This window comes from Mandrillus leucophaeus, unplaced genomic scaffold, assembly GCF_000951045.1.
Source record: "Mandrillus leucophaeus isolate KB7577 unplaced genomic scaffold, Mleu.le_1.0 Scaffold99, whole genome shotgun sequence".
Taxonomy (NCBI): domain Eukaryota; kingdom Metazoa; phylum Chordata; class Mammalia; order Primates; family Cercopithecidae; genus Mandrillus; species Mandrillus leucophaeus.
In genome coordinates, this window is record NW_012110807.1 from 1,697,339 (window position 1) to 1,717,287 (window position 19,949).

A 19,949-nucleotide genomic window follows, 5' to 3' on the forward strand; every position below is an offset into this window, starting at 1 on the left:
CTCCAGCCTGGGCAACAGAGCAAGACTCCGTCTCAAAAAAAAAGTTACGGACCCTGTTCTAGGTCTCTACGTAAAATGTCAAGGGTCCTTCAGACAGTCTGAAACTCATCTGTGGACCCAGGAATATGCATCCCTTTGAGGAATTTAAATATATTTCAGGGTATCAGACATTTAAAAAACAAGTAAGTAATATAATATGGCGTATGCTCTGTGGAATAAGCAGTATTAAAATTAGTGTTTATCAGCCAGGCATGGTGGCTCACGCCTGTAATCCCATCACTTTGGAAGGCCTAGGCAGATGGATCACCTGAGCTTAGGAGTTCGAGAACAGCCTGGCCAGCATGGTGAAACCCCGTCTCTACTAAAAATATAAAAATTAGCTGGGCGTGGTGGCGGGCACCTATAACCCCAGCTACTAGGGAGTCTAAAGCATGAGAATTGCTTGAACCCAGGAGGCGGAGGTTGCAGTGAGCCGAGATCTCACCATTGCACTCTAGCCTGGATGACGAGCAAAACTCGACCTCAAAAGAAAAAAAAAAAAGTAGTGCTTGTAAGTAGGTCAAAAAACTGGAAAGATGTCCCCAGTTACATCCATTCTGTTCCTCAGCTCATTCATTGCTGTCTAATGAAGCACACCTTATTGTTCCTCTTACCACCATTTTCGTCTTTTCATAAATAGGTTTTGTTGTTAACCAAAGACAAAAATGAATGCTCAAAGTCTATTCTTAGTCATGATTTTGCCTTAAGGGATTTATCTGTAAGCCATGGTCTATATCATTGTACTTTGATTGCATGTGAAGTGCAGAATAATTTGTTACTAGTAATAAAGTAGCCATGTTAGCCAGTGATAAAGGTTTTTGTTTTTTTTTTTTTTTTTGAGATGGAGTTTCGCTGTGTTGCCCAGGCTCGAGTGAAGTGGTGCGATCTTGACTCCCTGCAACCTCTGCACCCTGGGTTCAAGCGATTCTCCTCCCTCAGTAGCTGAGATTACAGGTGCCCACCGCCATGCCCAGCTAATTTTTTGTATTTTTTGTAGAGATGGGGTTTCACCGTATTGGTCGAGCTGGTCTCAAACTCCTCAGACCACCATGATTCACCCGCCTTGGCCTCCCAAAGTGCTGGGATTATAGGCGTGAGCCACTGCGCCCGGCCACAACAGTTCTTTTAATGCCCTGGGGATGCATGAGCCAACAAGATTGCTATGACTTCTGCTGAAATGGAGGAGACATTAAGTAATAATGACAAAAGTGATTATTTAATTGCAATTATGATAGTTACCACAAAGTAAGAGTACAACATGCTATGAGAGCATACAATGGGATTGCTGACATGCTCATGCTCTGGGGTCAGGAAGAAGCTTCCCAAGGGACTTTGTGGTTAAGGCCTTAACAAGACTTGAGGGATGATTAGGACCTGCGTGGGACAAGCATTCAATAGAGAACAGCCAGGGCCCTTGGGCAGGAAGGCATTTGAAAATGTCTCAATTTAGTTCTTTCTAAACTATAAATGTGTAGCATATGGCCTTGGATAGGTTTAAAAGTTAGGAAGAGATAAATGCCTGAAGATCACCCCATTGGTTTAAAACAACAATATGCCAATAAACTGAGATGAATCTTCATCTGTTGACATTAGCATAATGGTTCTCAACTAGGGACAGTTTTACTCCCTACTCCAGCCACATTTGTCAGTGTTCGGAGACACTTTTGGTTGTCTCAGGGATTGTGGCTAAGGGGTTGCTACTGGTATCTAGAGAGAAGAGGCCAGGGAGGCAGCTAAGCATCCCGCAATACATGGGACAACTTCACAACAAAGAATGACCTGGCCGGAAATGTCTATAGTGCTCAGTGTGAGAAACCCTGCACTGGAGCCCTAAATTAGATGACAACCTCTGCTGGACCATTCATTAAAGATTTCTTTAGTGACAGAAAGGATGCAGTGAAACAGAATACTAAGGTTCAGAATGAAGTACAAATGTCTAATATAGTGATAAAATAAATACTGGAAATCTTAACATGATCATGGACTGCCTCCCTGGACCCTGAACTTCCCTTGACCTTGCAAAGCTTTATATTTTTTCCCTATTTGTTTCTTTTGTCAATGCTTTGTCTCTTTTTTTTTTTTTTTCAAGACAGAGTCTCACTGTGTTGCCCAGGCTGGAGTGCAGTAGCACAATCTCACCTAAGTGCAACCTCCACCTTCCAGATTCAAGCGATTCTCCTGCCTCAGCCTCCCAAGTAGCTAGGATTACAGGCACATGCCACTATACCCGGCTAATTTTTTGTATTTTTGGTAGAGACAGGGTTTCATCACGTTGGCCAGGCTGGTCTTGCACTCCTGACCTCATATGATCCACCCGTCTTGGCCTCCCAAACTGCTGGGATTACAAGCGTGAGCCACCGTGCCCCCTCATATTCCTACGCTGTGTTATGACCAAGTTGTTTTGTACTTTATTTACTCACTGTTAATCATGACTTTTTTTATAGTCTGTCATATCTGTATTTTGGATTTAGTTCCTTTTGTTAATCAAAAATTATAGTAATTTATGGAATAAATTATAGGTGGTACAGATACACATTAAATATCTTGCAATACATAGTGTTCCTTTTATTTTAAGGAGAACTGCAAGTACAGGTTTCTGAGTCAGATGTTCTGTTGGGAGGAGCTGTAAACATGCTCTTTTGAAATATTCTGTAATTAAATTAAAATGACATTTTAGAAAATCGTGAAACCTTTTGAAACATTAGAAAGAATATCAGTAAACAAATGTGTGTATTTGTGCTATTTTATTTTATTTATTGAATTTATTTTGAGACGGAGCCTCGCTCTGTTGCCCGGGCTGAAATGCAGTCACGCGAACTCGGCTCACTGCAGCCTCTGCCTCCCGGGTTCCAGCAATTCTCCTGCCTCAGCCTCCTCAGTATCTGGGATTACAGGCACCCCCAGCCATGCCTGGCTAATTTTTGTGTTTTTAATAGAGATGGAGTTTCACCATGTTGGCCAGGCTGGTCTCGAAATCCTGAGCTGAGGTGATCCGCCTGCCTCGACCTCCCAAAGTGCTGGGATTATAGGCGTGAGCCACCGCACCTGACCTGTTTGTACTATTTTAATATAATGCCTCATGAGCACTTTTTTTCTTTTTCCTTTTTTCTTTCTTTCTTTCTTTTTTTGAGACAGGGTCTCATTCTGTTGCCCAGGCTGGAGTGCAGTGGTGAGATCATGGCTCACTGCAGCCTCAACCTCCTGGACTTAAGTGATCTTCCTATCTTAGCCTCCCAAGTAGCTGGGACTATAGGCATATGCCACTATGCTCAGCCAGTTTTGAAAAATTTTGTAGAGACAAGGTCTTGCTATGTTGCCCTGTCTGGTCTCAAACTGCTGGGTTCAGGTGATTCTCTCACCTCAACCTCCCAAAGTGCTGGGATTATAGGCATAAACCCCCATGCCTGGCCTGTTTTTTTCTGTTTTCTAACATAATTGTTGCCGTTATTTCTAATGAGTAAATAATGAATTAGCATTGTGGTATACTAATCACTGTAATTTTAAAAATTATTCCAATAATATTGGAGGCCGGGCGTCATGGCTCACACCTGTAGTCGCAGCACTTCAGGAGGCCGAGTGTTTAGCCTCGTGCTTGCTATAGATAATAATAGCTAACCTCAATGGGGACTGCTAGTTTTCCAGATTTTACCCAAGATAAGGACCCTGGAGCACAGGAAGGTGAAGTGAGCTGGGCGTGTTGCTCTGTCGAGGAGCTGTGTGTCCCCCAGGCTGCCTCCTTCTCAGGGCAGTGCATGTTTGCAGACATGGTTTTGTTTCCAGTGAGTTTTTTTCAACATACCTTCAAGGATGCTGGAGTAAACAGTATGAACATCCTCATCTGCAGCTAGCCTTAGAAAAAGAGCTGTTTGGCTGGGCGCGGTGGCTCACGCCTGTAATCCCAGCACTTGGGAGGCTGAGGTACGAGAATCGCTCGAACCTGGGAGGTGGAGGTTGCAGCGAGTTGAGATGGCACCACTACACTCCAGCCTGGGTGACAGAGTGAGACCCTGTCTCAAAAAAAAAAAAAGGAAAACAAAGAAGAAAAGGAGCTATTTAAGACCTTCTCGTAATAACCAACATTTCTCCTTTAGAGCTTTTACTTTTTTTTGGCTACCCTGACTTAACTTAGTAAACACTAATTTTTGTAAGGATGAGTCTTAAAAGAACAGTGGAATGCTATCATTTTTGTCTTCTGGTGAGGTTAATTATTGGTGGACATAGCATAACAGAGTTAGAACTCAAATCCAGGTCTTCTGAGGCCAGACTCAGTCACCGTCCCACTGTGCTGTGATGAGGGGCTGACAGCATGCTTCAGGTCTGTCTTAAAAGATGGGGAGAGGCCACTGAAGTTCTGTGTTCACAGAGCTGGAGCCCGCTGCTTGGTGGTGGGCAGAGGAGAGGAAAGGACGCAAGCGTTCCAGCCGACAACCTTGCTCAGGATTCCTGGCAGCCCTGCCCTAGGCAGGTTATGAAAACTCTTTGAGCATCCACTTAGGAATCTGTAAGCTGAGGCTGATCATAGCCACCTTAGGGAGTTGTGGGGACGATTGTGAGAAGACAAATATGAATCTCCTAGCACAACGTTCAGGTATCCTGATATATAGATGCTGCATATCCGGTTTCACTTGCTGTAATCATTCTGTTACTCAATACAGAATCTCATTTCCACCCCAGAGCTTCTCGATTAGGGCTTGTTACAGAAAACAGAGCATGTTGGCCAGGCGCAGTGGCTCACACCTGTAATCCCACCACATTGGGAGGCCGAGGCAGGCAGATCACCTGAGGTCAGGAGTTCAAGACCAGCCTTGCCGACAAGGCGAAACCCCGTCTCTACTAAAAATATAAAAATTAGCCAGGCACAGTGGCGCGTGCCTGTAATCCTAGCTACTCGGGAGGCTGAGGCAGGAGAATCACTTGAACCTGGGAGGCAGAGGTTGCTGTGAGCCATTGCACTTTAGCCTGGGTGACAGAGCGAGACTCCATCTCAAAAGAGAAAGAAAAGAAAAGAGAAAGAGAGGGAGGGAAGTAGGAAATGGAGCATGTTTAGGGCCTCCTGTGAGCAGGTGTCATATGGTAGTTGTTCAGTGATTTTAAAATGACATTTCTAAAACTGTGGAATTGGGCCAGGCACAGTGGCTCACTTGAAGTGGTAATCCAAGCACTTTGGGAGTCTGAGGCGGGAGGATCACTTGAGACCAGGAGTTCGAAACCAGCCTGGCCAACATGGTGAAACTCCATCTTTACTAAAAATACAAAAATTAACCGGGTGTGGAAATTAACTGGGTGTGGTGGCATGCACCTGGAATCCTAGCTACTCAGGAGGCTGAGGCAGGAGAATCACTTGAACCCGGGAGGCGGAGGTTGCAGTGAGCCGAGACTGTTCCACTGCACTCTAGCCTGGGCAACTGAGCAAGACTCCATCTCGAAAAATAAATAAATAAATAAATAAAATGTGGAATTGGTTGATGGCCCAGGAAACAAGAAGCTGCTTTTAACATTTTAGACCCAGCTACTATTTTTCATGGCTGACTAGAAATAATGCCTTACTTAAGTACCATCCTTAACCATCAGCATAGTACAGATTGGGCCATTTGATACAGTGGCAGAATCCTGGCTGCCCAAAGGATGATTTAGAATTTACAGGATTACTGCTGGATCTCATTACTGCACATAGAAAGAATGTCCAAGTTCAATGGACAATACTGGTTGAAAATTGCTTTTTACCTAGGTTTTGCTGTGTTTGAATGGATGAACAAGGGTCAGTGTGATGGAAAATGGCTCTCTGTGCAAAGATGATGTTTCTTTCCTTTTTTTTGTATGGATTTCAAAGGAAATAGAAGTAGAGGGGGTCATTGGCATTCTTGCCTTTGTAGCCCTACTGCTGTTTGATCTTTAAGTCTTCAAATCTAACTGTAGGCTGGGCACAGTGGCTCACACCCGTAAATCCCAGCACTTTGGGAGGCCAAGGCAGGTGGATCACCTGAGGTCAGAAGTTTGAGACCACCCTGGCCAACATGGTGAAGCCCCATCTCTACTAAAAATACAAAAATTAGCCGGGCGCGGTGGCATGTGCCTGTATTCCCAGCTACTCTGGAGGCTGAGGCAGGAGAATCGCTTGATCCTGGAAGGCAGAGGTTGCAGTGAGCCGAGATCACGCCACTGCACTCCAGCCTGGGCGAAAGAGTGAGACTCTGTCCCCCCCACAAAAAAAAATTAAAAAAAAGAAAAAATCTAACTATAAAACAGGATTACTACTTCTATTTAAGTATCTAGGAGAAAAGATGCTTTTTTGCTGCACATATGCTATATTTTTGTATCACAACGCGGTTCATTTTAATGTTATAACTATCCATTGTTTGTCCTGATGCACAAATCTGTGGACTCATTTTGGTGAAAATATGTTGATTTTTTAAAAATGCAGATTCACGGCCAGGCGCGGTGGCTCACGCCTGTAATCCCAGAACTTTGGGAGGCCAAGGCGGGCGGATCACAAGGTCAGGAGTTCAAGACCAGCTTGACCAACATGGTGAAACCCCATCTCTACTAAAAATAGAAAAAAAAAATTAGCTGGGCCTGATGGCACGTGTCTGTAATCCCAGCTACTCGGAAGGCTAAGGCAGGAGAATCGCTTGAACACAGGAGGTGGAGGTTGCAGTGAGCCGAGATCACACCACTACACTCCAGCCTGGGTGACAGGGCGAGACTCCACCCCATCCCCCCAAAAAAAAACAAAGCAAAACAAAAAGCAGATTCACTAAAAAGAGAACCTTTCCCCCCTGCAAGAATTTAGTAGTTTAGGTTCTTCCCTGCCTGACATCTGAGCCTGCATCTGTCTCTTCAGGAAAACATGAGCAGTCCTGGAAGCCCTGGATAAGGAAGCCCTATAGCTTCTTCACCTGGTGGGTTCCACTTAGGGCAATTGCATTTTCAGGGAGATGTTCACCATTTCTGTAGACATAATGGAATCAGTGGCCAGTCCTTCGGGGTGCATATAAAAATAATATTACTAAAACTGAATTAAAGGACAAAATCTCACAAACCCTTATAAATCAAAAATCCTCATTTTTCAAAGTTTTCTTCCTGATATCATTTTCAGATATGTATAATATTTAAGAATATTGTCTGGGCGCAGTGGCTTATGCCTGTAATCCCAGCACTTTGGGAGGCCGAGGCCGGTGGATTGCTTGAGGTCAGGAGTTTGAGACCAGCCTGGCCAACATGGTGAAACCCCATCTCCACTAAAAATACAAAAATTAGCTGGGCTTGGTGGTGCACATCTGTAATCCCAGCTACTTCGGAGGCTGAGGCAGGAGAATCGCTTGAACCCAGGAGGCGGAGGTTGCAGTGAGCTGAGAACGTGCCACTGCACACCAGCCTGCGTGACAGACGAGACTCAGTCTAAAAAAAAAAAAAAAAAAAAGGCCGGGCGTGGTGGTTCACGCCTGTAATCAAGGTGGGCAGATCATGAGGTCAGGAGATCGAGACCATCCTGGCTAACACGGTGAAACCCTGTCTCTACTAAAAATACAAAAAACTAGCTGGACATGGTGGCGTGCACCTCTAATCCCGGGTACTGGGGAGACTGAGGCAGGAGAATGGCGTGAACCCAGGAGGTGGAGCTTGCAGTGAGCCTAGTTTGCGCCACCGTACTCCAGCCTGGGCCACAGAGCAAGAATCTGTCTCAAAAAAAAAAAAAAAAAAAAAGTATGTTAAGAATGTTAATCCTAATATAGCTATATAGCTATAATTTATATTCTTCTCGATTCTCCATTTAATATTGTAAGCATTTTCCATGTTTTTACCTGCACAAGTATATGTTTTTGTTTGTAGGTTTTTTTTTTTAGGGAGGGGGCCGGCTCTGTTGCCCAGGCTGGTCTTGAACTCCTGGGCTCAAGCAGTCTTCCCACGTCAGCCTTTCAAAGTGCTGGGATTATAGGAGTGAGGCATTGTGCCTAGCCAAAAGTGTAGTTTAAATAATTGGAATTTTATCAAAGTTATTGGAAGAGAAGTTAAAAAAGAAAGAAAAAATATTTGGAATTTTAGTAGCTGTGCATTATTGTAACAAAGTTATAATTTGCCTAACTAATTCTGTATTGTTTGATTTATAGGCTATTATCAGTTTTTGACTCATTTACTTAGTTGTATAAACAATACAGTAGAAAACTCTTTACTTCCAAAGCTGTTTGCATTGTGTATGGGTTGAGATTATTTCCCCAAACTAAATTCTCAGAAGTGCGACTATGAGGTCAAAGCATACGTGATTAAACATACATGATTTATGGTTCTTGATAAGACTCTGATAACTTATGTTCCGAGAATTATAATAGAATTACAGATAGAATTATCGATAGATTTATAGACTTACAGATAGATTTCCAAATGTCACTGAAATGATAAACATGGGTGTGAATCAGCTTATCTGAGATGTGGGTAATTCAGAGTTGATAACACATATATTCCTCCATAAGAACTACTGTAAATGTACTCTTACCAGCAACTTTTGAACATTGAGTCAAGTTATTGAAGAAAAGAGTTTTAGAGGTTGTTTGGTGTAGCTCCAGCCTTTGAGTATGTCTAGGCTTTTCCACAGTGATTACCACTAATCATATATGAGAAATTTGTGAAGATTTGTAGCTCCAGAAGGAGAACCAGGAGGTTCTTGCCAACATTTTCTGGAATTCCAAGAAAACTTCTCCCTGCAGGTGGAAAATATGGTTCATTACTCACTAAGTGTTGGCCAGAAGCAGAATCACTTTTTGGCAGTAGTTATCTGAAGAGTTCTAGAGGAAACAATTATACAGTACTTTCAGTGACTCACTAAAATGTTTATAAACCTCAGACCTGCATGCTTACAGACCCCACATTACTTAGAATTGACTATTTAAAACTTTTCCCGAGGTTTCTGAAATGTTTGAAAATGGATACTGCACTAAAGCCTATAACATTCTTTTTAAAGTTAGATGTTCAGTAGGTCCTGTTTGTGGACCTTATGAAGGGGCTTAATTTCCTATAAGCCAGTTCTGCAGCATGGACTGACTCCAATACATTTAGGAAAACAAAAATGTTGTTATAAGAGACAACAGCACATAGGTAAAGCTTAGCATGAAGGAAAGCAAAAACTAAAAGGAGTTTGTGTATATAATCTAGCTATTTACAAGTCCATTTCTGATTTTTTTTTCTTTTTTTTTTTTTTTTTTGAGACGGAGTTTCGCTCTTGTTGCCCAGGCTGGAGTGCAATGGTGCAATCTCGGCTCTCCGCAACCTCTGCCTCCCAGGGTCAAGCAATTTTCCTGCCTCAGCCTCCCACATAGCTGGGATTGCAAGCACCCACCACCACACCTAGCTAATTTTTGTATTTTTAGTAGAGACAAGGTTTCACCATGTTAACCAGGCTGGTCTCAAACTCCTCACCTCAGGTGATCTGCCCACCTCGGCCTCCCAAAGTGCTGGGATTACAGGCATGAGCCACTGCGCCCAGCCATCTTCTTTGTTTTGAAAGAACATGTAAAAGTGGCATTCTGTTCATTAAGAGTGGGCCCTTTCACCACTGTGGTTGTTCCACCTGCAAAACCACTGGTCTGGTGAGCCAGAAAAAAATAAATTTTTTCTTCCAGCTACCTGAAAGGCTGAGGCAGGAGGACTGCTCACGGCCAGGAGTTCAAGACCAGCCTGGACAACATAGTGAGACCCACCCCCTGAATCTCAAAAAAAAAAATTTCTTTTAAAATTTTATCTTTTATGGGATAACATACTTAGTCAACAGGACACTTAAATTCTTTTCTTGATTTCATGGGCTTGAAATGTGATCTTGGATTTTGTGTTTCTCCTTTGTAAGCTTGAATTAATGATACTTTCTTTTTCTTCTGGGAATTGTGAGAATTACTTGACTCATGCTTTGTATCTCACATGATTCTTGTTCGGCCACCTGTTTGACATCTCTCCTTAGATGCCTAATACAGCATCACCATTGCACCTTTGTCAGCAGAGGCCTGGAGTCCAGCAAGTGTGAATGATGGCTCCAGAGTGGTGTACTGCAGTGACCCTGTTAACCTACCCCAAAACAAACTTTTTATTTATTTATTCATTTATTTATTTATTTTTTGAGACAGAGTCTCACTCTGTCACCCAGGCTGGAGTGCAGTGGTATGATCTCGGCTCACTGCAACCTCCGCCTCCCAGGTTCAAGCCATTCTCCTGCCTCAGCCTCCCAAGTAGCTGGGATCACAGGCATGCGCCTCCATGGCCGGCTAATTTTTGTATTTGTAATAGAGATGGGATTTTGCCGTATTGGCCAGGCTGGTCCCAGAGTCCTATCCTTAGGTGATCTGCCTGTCTCCGCCTCCCATAGTGCTGGGATCACAGGCGTGAGCTACTGCGCCTGGCCCCAAAACAAACTTCTGATCCCCCAAAGTCCTTATCCATGTTCCATTCCAGTCTGCACTCCCTCCAGTTCTCAAAAAATGGGACACCTTTTCTTAAACTCAGGTGCTCTGGCCAAACACATAGTCACCCAGGGCTTTTCTCTTTTCTCTTACACTCCATCTCTTATCTGTTAACAAGTCTAGTTGGCTCTGTCTTCGGTAAATGTTCTGAGTCCAAACACTTCTCACACCTCTTCCACATCTGTCCCTAGTCCTTTGCCTCATTATCTGTCATCCGGAGGACTCTGCTGAGCCTCCTAATTCATTTATCTGCTTCCATGCTCACCCTGTGGCCAGTGGTCCAGCTGCCCATCTCCATCTCAGAGCCAACACCACCAGCTCTCCCTTAGAGAGAGTGCAAGTGTAGCAGCCTCCCCCTGAGCCAGCTTGACCTTGGAATAATGTAGATCAGGCCATGTCACTTCCTTTCTTTTCTTTCTTTCTTTTTTTTTTTTTTTTGTTGTTGTTGTTGAGATGGAGTCTTGCTCTATCACCCAGACTTGGAATGCAGTGACGCAATCTCAGCTCACTGCAACCTCCGTCTTCCAGGTTCAAGCAATTCTCCTGCCTCAGCCTCCCAAGTAGCTGGGATTACAGGTGTGTGCCACTATGCCCCGTTAATTTTTTTTGTATTTTTAGTAGAGATGGCATTTCACCATGTTAGCCAGGCTGATCTTGAACTCCTGACCTCAAATGATCCACCCATCTCAACCTCCCAAAGTGCTGGGATTACAGGCGTGAGCCACCGCGTCCGGCTGTCACTTCCTTTCTTAAATCTTCCAACATACTTACTGTGGCTGGCAAGGCTGTCCATGGTCAAGCCCCTGCCTGCCGTCCGGCCCTGTCCCCTTTACCTTGGTCTAGTGGCACTGGCATCTAGCTGTTCCTCAAACAGGGCAAGCCCCTTCACACTCAGAGCATCTGCACTTGCTCTGCCTGCTGCGTGGAGGGTATTCCCCAGACCCTCGTAAGTTCACTCCCACATTTCATGCAAGTGTCTACTCAAATGTCATCCCAGACTGCCCTTGTCTAAAATAGCTACCTTCACCCACACCCATCCCTCCTTATTCCTTTACCCTGTTTGTCTTACTTCTGGATCCACTCAGTTTCACGTGCACAGGGGACTTGGTTTTATTCACACGGCTTTCCTCCTGCCTGGTGCAGCCCTGTGCACATGTGGGCACGCAGTGAACATGGGATGATTCCCCTAGCACTCTATCTAAAACTCTCTTTGATGGAGATTCTCTGTATTCGGTATTGCAAGTAACAGCTTTATATCCTCAGAAGGGATCAGGCAAGAAAATGAGCCATTCCATGAGAGGAATTAGGATTTCTTGGATTGATTTCCTTCCTCCCTTCCTTCCTTCCTTCCTTCCCCCCTTCCTTCCTTCCTTCCTTCCTTCCTTCCTTCCTTCCTTCCTTCCTTCCTTCCCCCCTTCCTTCCTTCCTTCCTTCCCCCCTTCCTTCCTTCCTTCCCTCCCTCCCTTCCCTCCCTTCCCTCCCTTCCTTTCTTCTTTTCTTTTCTCTTTTCTTTTATTTTCTTTTTCTTTCTTTCTCTGTGTGTGTGTGTTTTGCTTCGCTTTTTTTGTTTTGTTTTGTTTTGTTTAAGAGAGACGGGGTTTCACCATGTTACCCAGGCTGGTCTCAAACTCCAGTCCTCAAGAGATCCCCCTGCCTCGGCCTCTCAAAGTGCTGGGATTGCAGGCATGAGCCATCACACCCGGCCCAGGGATTCGAATTTCAAGGAATGTGAAGCCAGGATTGTTTTGAAAAACAGATAAAAGATCACTGAAGTCTAGGTAAATTGCTGCATGTGGAGCCTTCTGGGTGAGAATAACCGAGGAACAGTGAGCAGAGGAGCACTAGAGAAGTAGGGAGGGAAACTTCTGCTGCTTAGACCTCACCCTGTCCCAGTGCCTCATGCTGCTCAGTGTTAGGGGTGAAGACAAGCAACTGAGCATGACTCTGGGAGGTAGGCATTTAGAAAACTTCGAACACGTTCATTAAGAAGTATGGATGAACTTGGAAAAATAAGCCTTGCTAAGTAAAAATAGAATGCGTGTCCCTTAGTGTATGTTTCTGGTTTCTAGTTTGGGTTTTAAGTGGGGTATGAAACACCCACTTGTACAGGACTAAGGCGTTTTGCCATTACGTCACAGGGTCCATAGAAATATCCATACCACTTAGAGTTCTAATTCAGTTAAAACTGGGAATCCTGATTCCGACTGGGAAGCAGCTCGTGTTCAGACCCACTACTATGCTGTGAGTTTATAGGAAACAGAATCTGTCATAGGCATATTTGCTGGAAGCACCCTCTTTCTTTGCCCTTTTCAAGTCTTTTTGTTCCTTTGTTTGCATCTGTGGAATCTGAGTTTTATTTAAAATTCCAGATGGTTGACTGTTCTCAGTTGAGTGTTTATTCTTATGTTTTTTTCTACTTTTTTTTTGAAAGGGCTGTTCTCACATCAGTGCCATATTTTGCTCTTTTAACTGTTAATGGTTTAATATCTATATAAATAGCAAAAATGAGCAGCTGTCGTACCTAATTGCAGTGTGAATACTAAACATTCTCATAGCATTTGTGTGAGTTTGTCTGTTCTGTCTGTGATTTCTTGCAGTTCAGTAAAATTATCTCAAAAGCTTTGCCATTGTCATTTTTCTTAAAGTTAATGCTTGCTTATTTTAGATTCTCTGTGATTTTTTTTTTTTTTTTTAATCTCAGCCACCTCTGTTCACTGGGAAATTTCTAAAAAAAAAAAAAAAAAAAAATTTGAAGGGTGATTTGAACTATATAGACTTTTATTTCAACTGAAAAGTTGAAATAAAATAATTAAGTATAGCTGTCACCCCAGATACTATTAGGGTTTGTTTTTGTTTGTTTGTTTAGCTTATTATTATGTTTTAAGAGAAACTAAAAGCATCTCATTACAGCAGAAAGTAAGAAGCATTTCTCTGAGTCTCTAGAGATGGCATTTCCTGTCTCTTTTCTGATAGGAGAGAAAGGAGCTGTGATGACTTCATTCTATGGCTCCAAAAGAAGCACTTTTTATCTTTGTCCAGAGAACAATTCCTCCTTCTTTAGCGCTTGCAGGCACACTTTTTAGACACACACTTGCTCACTGTCCAGAGAAGAAATGTTCTGCCATTGTTGGTAAACAACAAATACATCTGGCAAAGCTGGTTTATTTGTTTAACTTTGTAACTGTTAAAATAGCTCTTCCGGTGAAAGCAGGGAAGATACAGCTAGAAACAAACCCCAGCTATTCAGGTCATGGTAGGCACAGAGCACAAAGGAGGGCTTTTGTTCCCTCCCTTAATTTCCTAAAGGATCCCCCAGCACAGACAGTTTTTTGTATGTTATGGCCCGATAAATGATAGAGGGACAGGTACTGTGAAAAAGACTGGGGCTGGGCGTGGTGGCCCATGCCTGTAATCCCAGCACTTTGGGAGGCTGAGGCAGACGTATCACTTGAGGTCAGGGGTTTGAGGATAGCGTGGCCAACATGGTGAAACCCTGTCTCTACTGAAAATGCAAAAATTAGTCAGGCGTAGTGACGCGCACCTGTAGTCCCAGCTACTCAGGAGGCTGAGGCAGGAGAATTGCTTGAACCCAGGAGGCAGAAGTTGCAGTGAGCCGAGATTGTGCCATTGCACTCCAGCATGGGCGACAGAGACTGTGTTTTAAAAAAAAAAAAAAAAGGCTGGAAGGAAGGAAGATGGGCATCACCCACGATCTCCTAAGCCCCTTGAAATGGTACGATGGTAATTGCATTTTTCAGGTAGTGGTTTAATAATGCGGGGAGAGGTGTGACTGAGGAGTCTTCATGAGAGATAACTTACCAGTAAATTCAAGGTGCGCACCGTGCCTTAAACACAAATGCATTATTTATTATACATTTGAACTAAGGAGTGGCAAGAGAATTACTCTATGGATTTTTTCAATCAAAATCATCCCTCGTGTTTTTAAAATATGACTTTTTTTTTTTAAGACTCTTAGAGAAGATTTCTTTTATATGAAAGTCGAGGTGACATGCCCCAGGCAATGCGTGTCATTGTCTGCTGGGCTTCTGTGCATTTCCTCTCTCCACCCACAGCATTTCCCCAAGCTGGAGGGAGCTTTCACTTTGTTAAAACGTTCACTTTCAGAATTGCTGGAGAGAGAGACCGTCAACCTCGAGTACAACTCTGAATTGGTGCTGGGGTTTTCTCTTTCTTTTTGTGCCTGTTTTTGAATCTCAAAGTAAAACCTTTGGGGGCGGCTGCATCTCTTCAGCAAACTGCATAACTCGGTGCTCCGGCTAGGGAAATGGGGATCCTCCTCTTGGCAGAGAAGTCACCCGATAAAGACTTTCAGGACCAGAGGTGCCTTCCAGAAAGGGCACAGTTGAGCCCAGGTGGTTTGAAATGGACGCTCTGGTCTCCTGGGGAGTCCTCCCTGAAAGTGTGGCTTTCAGAAAACCTACTTGCATTTTCTACACGTTCTCCACCAAGGTCCAGAGTTTCCTTAAGCCTGCCCTCAGCTCTACTTCTTAATTCTCCCACAGCCTGGATCCCTTCTTTTCTGTTCTATCCTTGTGTCCATTACAAGAGTTGAAAAACGAAGCCCCAAAGGGCTCCCCGTGGGTTTGCAGAGACCAAAAAAATGCTGGATAGATAAAACTGACTGCAAAGAGGCGCTTAAAACAGTGAAACTCGACCTCAAAAGAGAGACAAGAAAACATTCCCTTATAAAGGAGCACTGTTCTAAATCTGATGTTGTCTCTGCCTTCCCAGCCTTTCCAGTTGTCAGCTCTCTTTTCTGACTCGGCTAAGTCCTAGGTTCTGACGAGGTGCGGGAAAAGCTCTGAGGTTGTACCTAGCGGACCTCTTTGTTTTTATCCTTCCTTCACCTGACCTTCTCCATAGTGCGCCCCTAACACCAGTGCATACCTTGTGAGCCAGAAAACAGACAGCACATTCAAACTCAGTAATTCAAGGAAGGTCGGTGATTAAAAGGAGCGTTTACAACATGACGAATAGAGTCTAGGAAAAGCAGTAAGGATGGTGCAGTGCCCTGGAGCTAGTCACATGGGGAGCTGATGTCGCCCCCAGGCCTCACAGGGCTGGAGGAGCCTTCCAGGAATTTCACAGATTAGGAACTCCAGAGATTAGCTGCATGCGGGGCACTTGCCCTTTGGTCCAAGGACCCAGCCAACCTGTATCAGCTCAGTGAGGAGAAGCCGCAGGTACAGTTTCCTGCCCTCTGATCACCCAGAACCTCCTTGTGGCAAATCTCATCAGAACCAGAGGGCAAGGGCTCATGAGATCCCTGCATGTCAGTCTCTGGGGACTCAGAGAAGGTGGAGAATGTACCTGGGAAATTTGCAGGACATTGACCAAGTCAAGGGTGGTGCAGTGGAAGGATACTAAAAGATTTAGGGGCTGGGCACGGTGGCTCACACCTGTAATCCCAGCACTTTGGGAGGCCAAGGCAGGCGGATTACTTGAGGCCAGGGGTTCAAGACCAGCCTGGCCAACATGGTGAAACCCTGTCTCTACTACAAATACAAAAAATTATCTGGGCATGGTGGGTCGTACCTGTAATCCCAGGTACCAGGGAGGCTGAGGCAGGAGAATCACTTGAACCCGGGAGGCAGAGGTCACAGGGAGGCAGACGTCACAGTGAACCGAGATCACGCCACTGCCCTCCAGCCTGGGCAACACAGCAAGACTCCGTCTCAAAAAATAAAAAATATAAAGGATTTAGGGAACTGGTGATTTTAGGTCACTGAACAAAAAAAACAACACCGTTCTCTTAACATTTCTGCATATTTCAGCACTTCCTTCCTTGGGATCTTTGTATTCTTTGGTCTCTTGGCTTTAACTACCCTCTTTATACTGAAGACTCCCAATCCGGTCTTTAGTACAGACCGCTCCCCGAGCTCAGATCCACAAGTCCAAGTATATATTAGTCTCTCTGCTTGGTTTTTTGTTTCTTTGTTTGTTTTTCGGGGTTTTTTTGAGATGGAGTCTGTGTCTGTCACCCAGGCTGGAGTACAATGGTGCCATCTCGGCTCACTGCAACCTCTGCCTCCTGGTTCAAGCGATTCTCCTGCCTCAGCCTCCTGAGTAGCTGGGGTTACAGGCATGCGCCACCATGCCTGGCTAATTTTTGTATTTTTAGTAGAGACGGGGTTTCACCATGTTGCCCAGGCTGGTCTCAAACTCCTGACCTTTGGTGGTTCGCTCACCTCGGCCTCCCAAAGTGATGGGATTGCAGGCATGAGCCACCACGCCCGGCTAATCTCTCTTCCTGGGAGTCTCATAGAAATATCAGCCTTAATACATGTGAAACTACATGTATGATCTTCCCTTCTCAGACCCACTTCTCTCTGTCTTCCCTCGCCTAAAGCTCAGACTGACAACTTCAGAGTCACCCTGGGCAGCTCATTATTGCACATCTGATCTTATCTCCCAGAAAATCCTGGAGGTTTGGGTGATCAAAAGGCACCCAGAACCTGACCCCTCTCACTGCCTGCACTGCTCGTTACGTACGACTTGTCCAAGTTGCAGTAATCTCCAGGATGTTACAACAGCCTCTCAGCATCTGAATTCTTCCCTTCACAACATCTTAGAGTTACTCATCGACTCTGGTTCATTCAGACAAAAAGGCCTACAAGACCCTATGCAACTCCCTCTTTCTTCTCTGACCTCGTATGATATTCTCCCCGAGGCTCCTCCAGATCTAGCCCCCAGGTTAACAGCACACCAGAGCCTGCCTCAGGGCCTTTGCAGATGGCAAGGAGGAAAATTTATCTTTAGTTTTAAAATAATCTAATAATGAAAACAGCCAGGCACACAAAACACACAAAACTCTTACTCAAGTGTTTGTAGCAGCATTTTTCTTTTTCTTTTGTTTGTTTGTTTGTTTTTTTGCAAGACCGAGTCTTGCTCTGTCGCCCAGGCTGGAGTGCAGTGGTGCGATCTCAGCTCACTGCAACCTCCAGCCCCCTAGGTTTTAAACAATTCTCCTGCCTCACCCTCCAGAATAGCTGAGATTACAGGTGTGCACCACCACGCCTGGCTAGTTTTTGTATTTTTAGTAGAGACGAGGTTTCACCATGTTGGCCAGGCTGGTCTCGAACTCCTTACCTCATGATCCGCCCACCTCTGCCTCCTAAAGTGCTGGCCCGGCCGCATTTTTCATAATAGCCCAAACCTGGAAGCAACCCAGAAGTCTGTCAGCTGTTGAATGGGTAAACAAAATGTGGGATAGCCACATAATGGAATAATCATTTGGCAATAAACAGGAATGAAGTACTGATACATGTGACAATGTGGACCTTGAAATCATGCGAAGTGGACATTAGGAGATAATGAACACATCCCAGTTACCAAAGGCCTCAGACCGTGTTTCCATTCACAGGAAACATCTAGAATAAACATCCACAGACAGAAACAGGCTGCCTAGGACTGAGGAAGACGGAGGGTGACGGCTAGGGGGTACAGGTTTCTTTTAGGGGTGATGAAAATATTCTAAAATTGGTTGTGTTGATGGTTGTACAGTTCTGTGACTGCTAAAAACCATTGAATTGCTCAGTTTAAATGAGTAAATCAGATAATATCTGAATCCTATCTCAAAGCAGTTAAAAAAGATGATCAAAGTGATTGCTGTCTTAATAAAACATTCCTGTCGTTTTTCCAAGTGGCATATATGTCTTCACATTTTATTTTATTTTATTTATTTATTATTTATTTTTTGAGATGGAGTCTTGCTCTGTAGCCCAGAGCTGGAGTGCAGTGGCACGATCTTGGCTCACTGCAACCTCTGCCCCCCGGGTTCAAGCAATTCTCCTGCCTCAACCTCCCAAGTAGCTGGGATTACAGGTGCGTACCACTGGCTAATTTTTGTATTTTTAGTAGAGATGGGATTTCACCGTGTTGGCCTGGCTGGTCTCGAACTCCCGACCTCATGATCTGCCCACTTCAGCCTCCCAAAGTGCTGGGATTACAGGCGTGAGTCACCGTCCAGCCTATTTTATTTTTTTGAGATGGGGTCTCATTCTGTCACTCAGGCTGGAGTGCGGTGGCACGATCACAGCTCACTGCAGCCTCAACCTCCCAGGCTTAGGTGAGCCTCCAACCTCAGCCTCCCAAGTAACTGACTTCAGGCGTGGGCACTACCATGCCTGGCCAGTCTTCAAATTTTATACAGTTGTACCTAGAGCTGTAAAGGGAACTCTGTGACTGCTTTTTTTCCCCCCAAGTGAAACTTGTTTCATCTGTGATGACTACTCTTGTTTTCATTTCCGCATTAAACTTTTTATTCCCTTTTTCTTTTTCTTTTTCTTTTTTTTTTTTTTTTTTTTTTGAGGCAGGGTTTCACTGTGTCATCCAGGCTGGAGTACAGTGGCGCAATCACAGCTCGATGTGGCAGTTTCAACCTCCCTGGACTTAGATGATCCTCCCACCTCAGCCTCCAGAGTAGCTGGGACTATCGGTGTGTGCCACCACATCCAGCTAATTTTTCTATTTTTTGTAGAGAGGGGGGTCTCACTGTGTTGCCCAGGCTGTCTCGAACTCCTTCGCTCAAGTGATTCTCCTGCCTCAGCCTCCCAGAGTTCTGGGATTACAGATGTGAGCTACCGCACCCGGCTACCCCTTTAAACTCTTAAATTTATCTGGAGCATACATACTAGAGGTCCAATATTTAGATGTTGTTGAAGTGGATGAAAATGTTTCCTCCTGGGTTTGTAAGAGAAGCAGAGGGTACTAATTGCCAGTGTGTTTCCCCTTTGCAGAACTTTCACGATGGCCGGAAAGCACAGCAGCACATCGAGACTTGCTGGAAGCAGCTTGAATCCGTAAGTGAACAATGCACAGCAAAATAAATGGCTTTATAGATTTTTTTTTTTTTTCTTTTTTTGAGACGGAGCCTCCCTCTGTTGCCCAGGCTGGAGTGCAATGGCGCGATCTTGGCTCGCTGCAACCTCCACTTCCCGGGTTCAAGTGATTCTCCTGCCTCAGCCTCCCGAGTAGCTGAGATTACAGGCACATGCCACCGCGCCCAGCTAATTTTTGTATTTTTGGTAGAGATGGGGTTTTGTCATGTTGGCCAGGGTGGTCTTGAACTCCTGCCCTGAAGTGATTCGCCCACCTCGGCCTCCCAAAGTTCTAGGATTATAGGCGTGAGCCACTGTGCCCAGCCTAGGAAATGTCTTTATAGATTTTCCAATTTCAATTTAATTTAAGCTTGAATCAATGAGTAAGTAAAAAACATGCACACACAGACACTAACGAAACACCTTTATAGATTTTTCTCGTTTATTTCTAGGACCACTATCTAAAGTTGAGCCAAAAGGGCTCAGGTCGAGTATTTTTCTAAAAGTCACGTGGAAATAATAAAGATTAGACAGTTTTGATAGAAACAAATGCAGATTTTAAAATAACTTCTGGAAATTATGACATATAAAAAAATAAATTCAGAGAAGTTCTTGGGCCAGACATGTT

The 19,949-nt window shown here is 44.4% G+C and overlaps 1 protein-coding gene across 1 annotated transcript in view; it reads left to right on the forward strand.

Annotated features, from left to right (window-relative positions):
* The window catches only part of FNBP1 (formin binding protein 1), a 119,902-nt gene that overhangs the window by 19,918 nt on the left and 80,035 nt on the right, over positions 1 to 19,949 (forward strand). Inside the window, exon 4 of the mRNA XM_011971202.1 lies at positions 19,241 to 19,303. Within this exon, the coding sequence (XP_011826592.1) occupies positions 19,241 to 19,303 (63 nt within the window). The remainder of the gene's footprint in view (positions 1 to 19,240; positions 19,304 to 19,949) is intronic.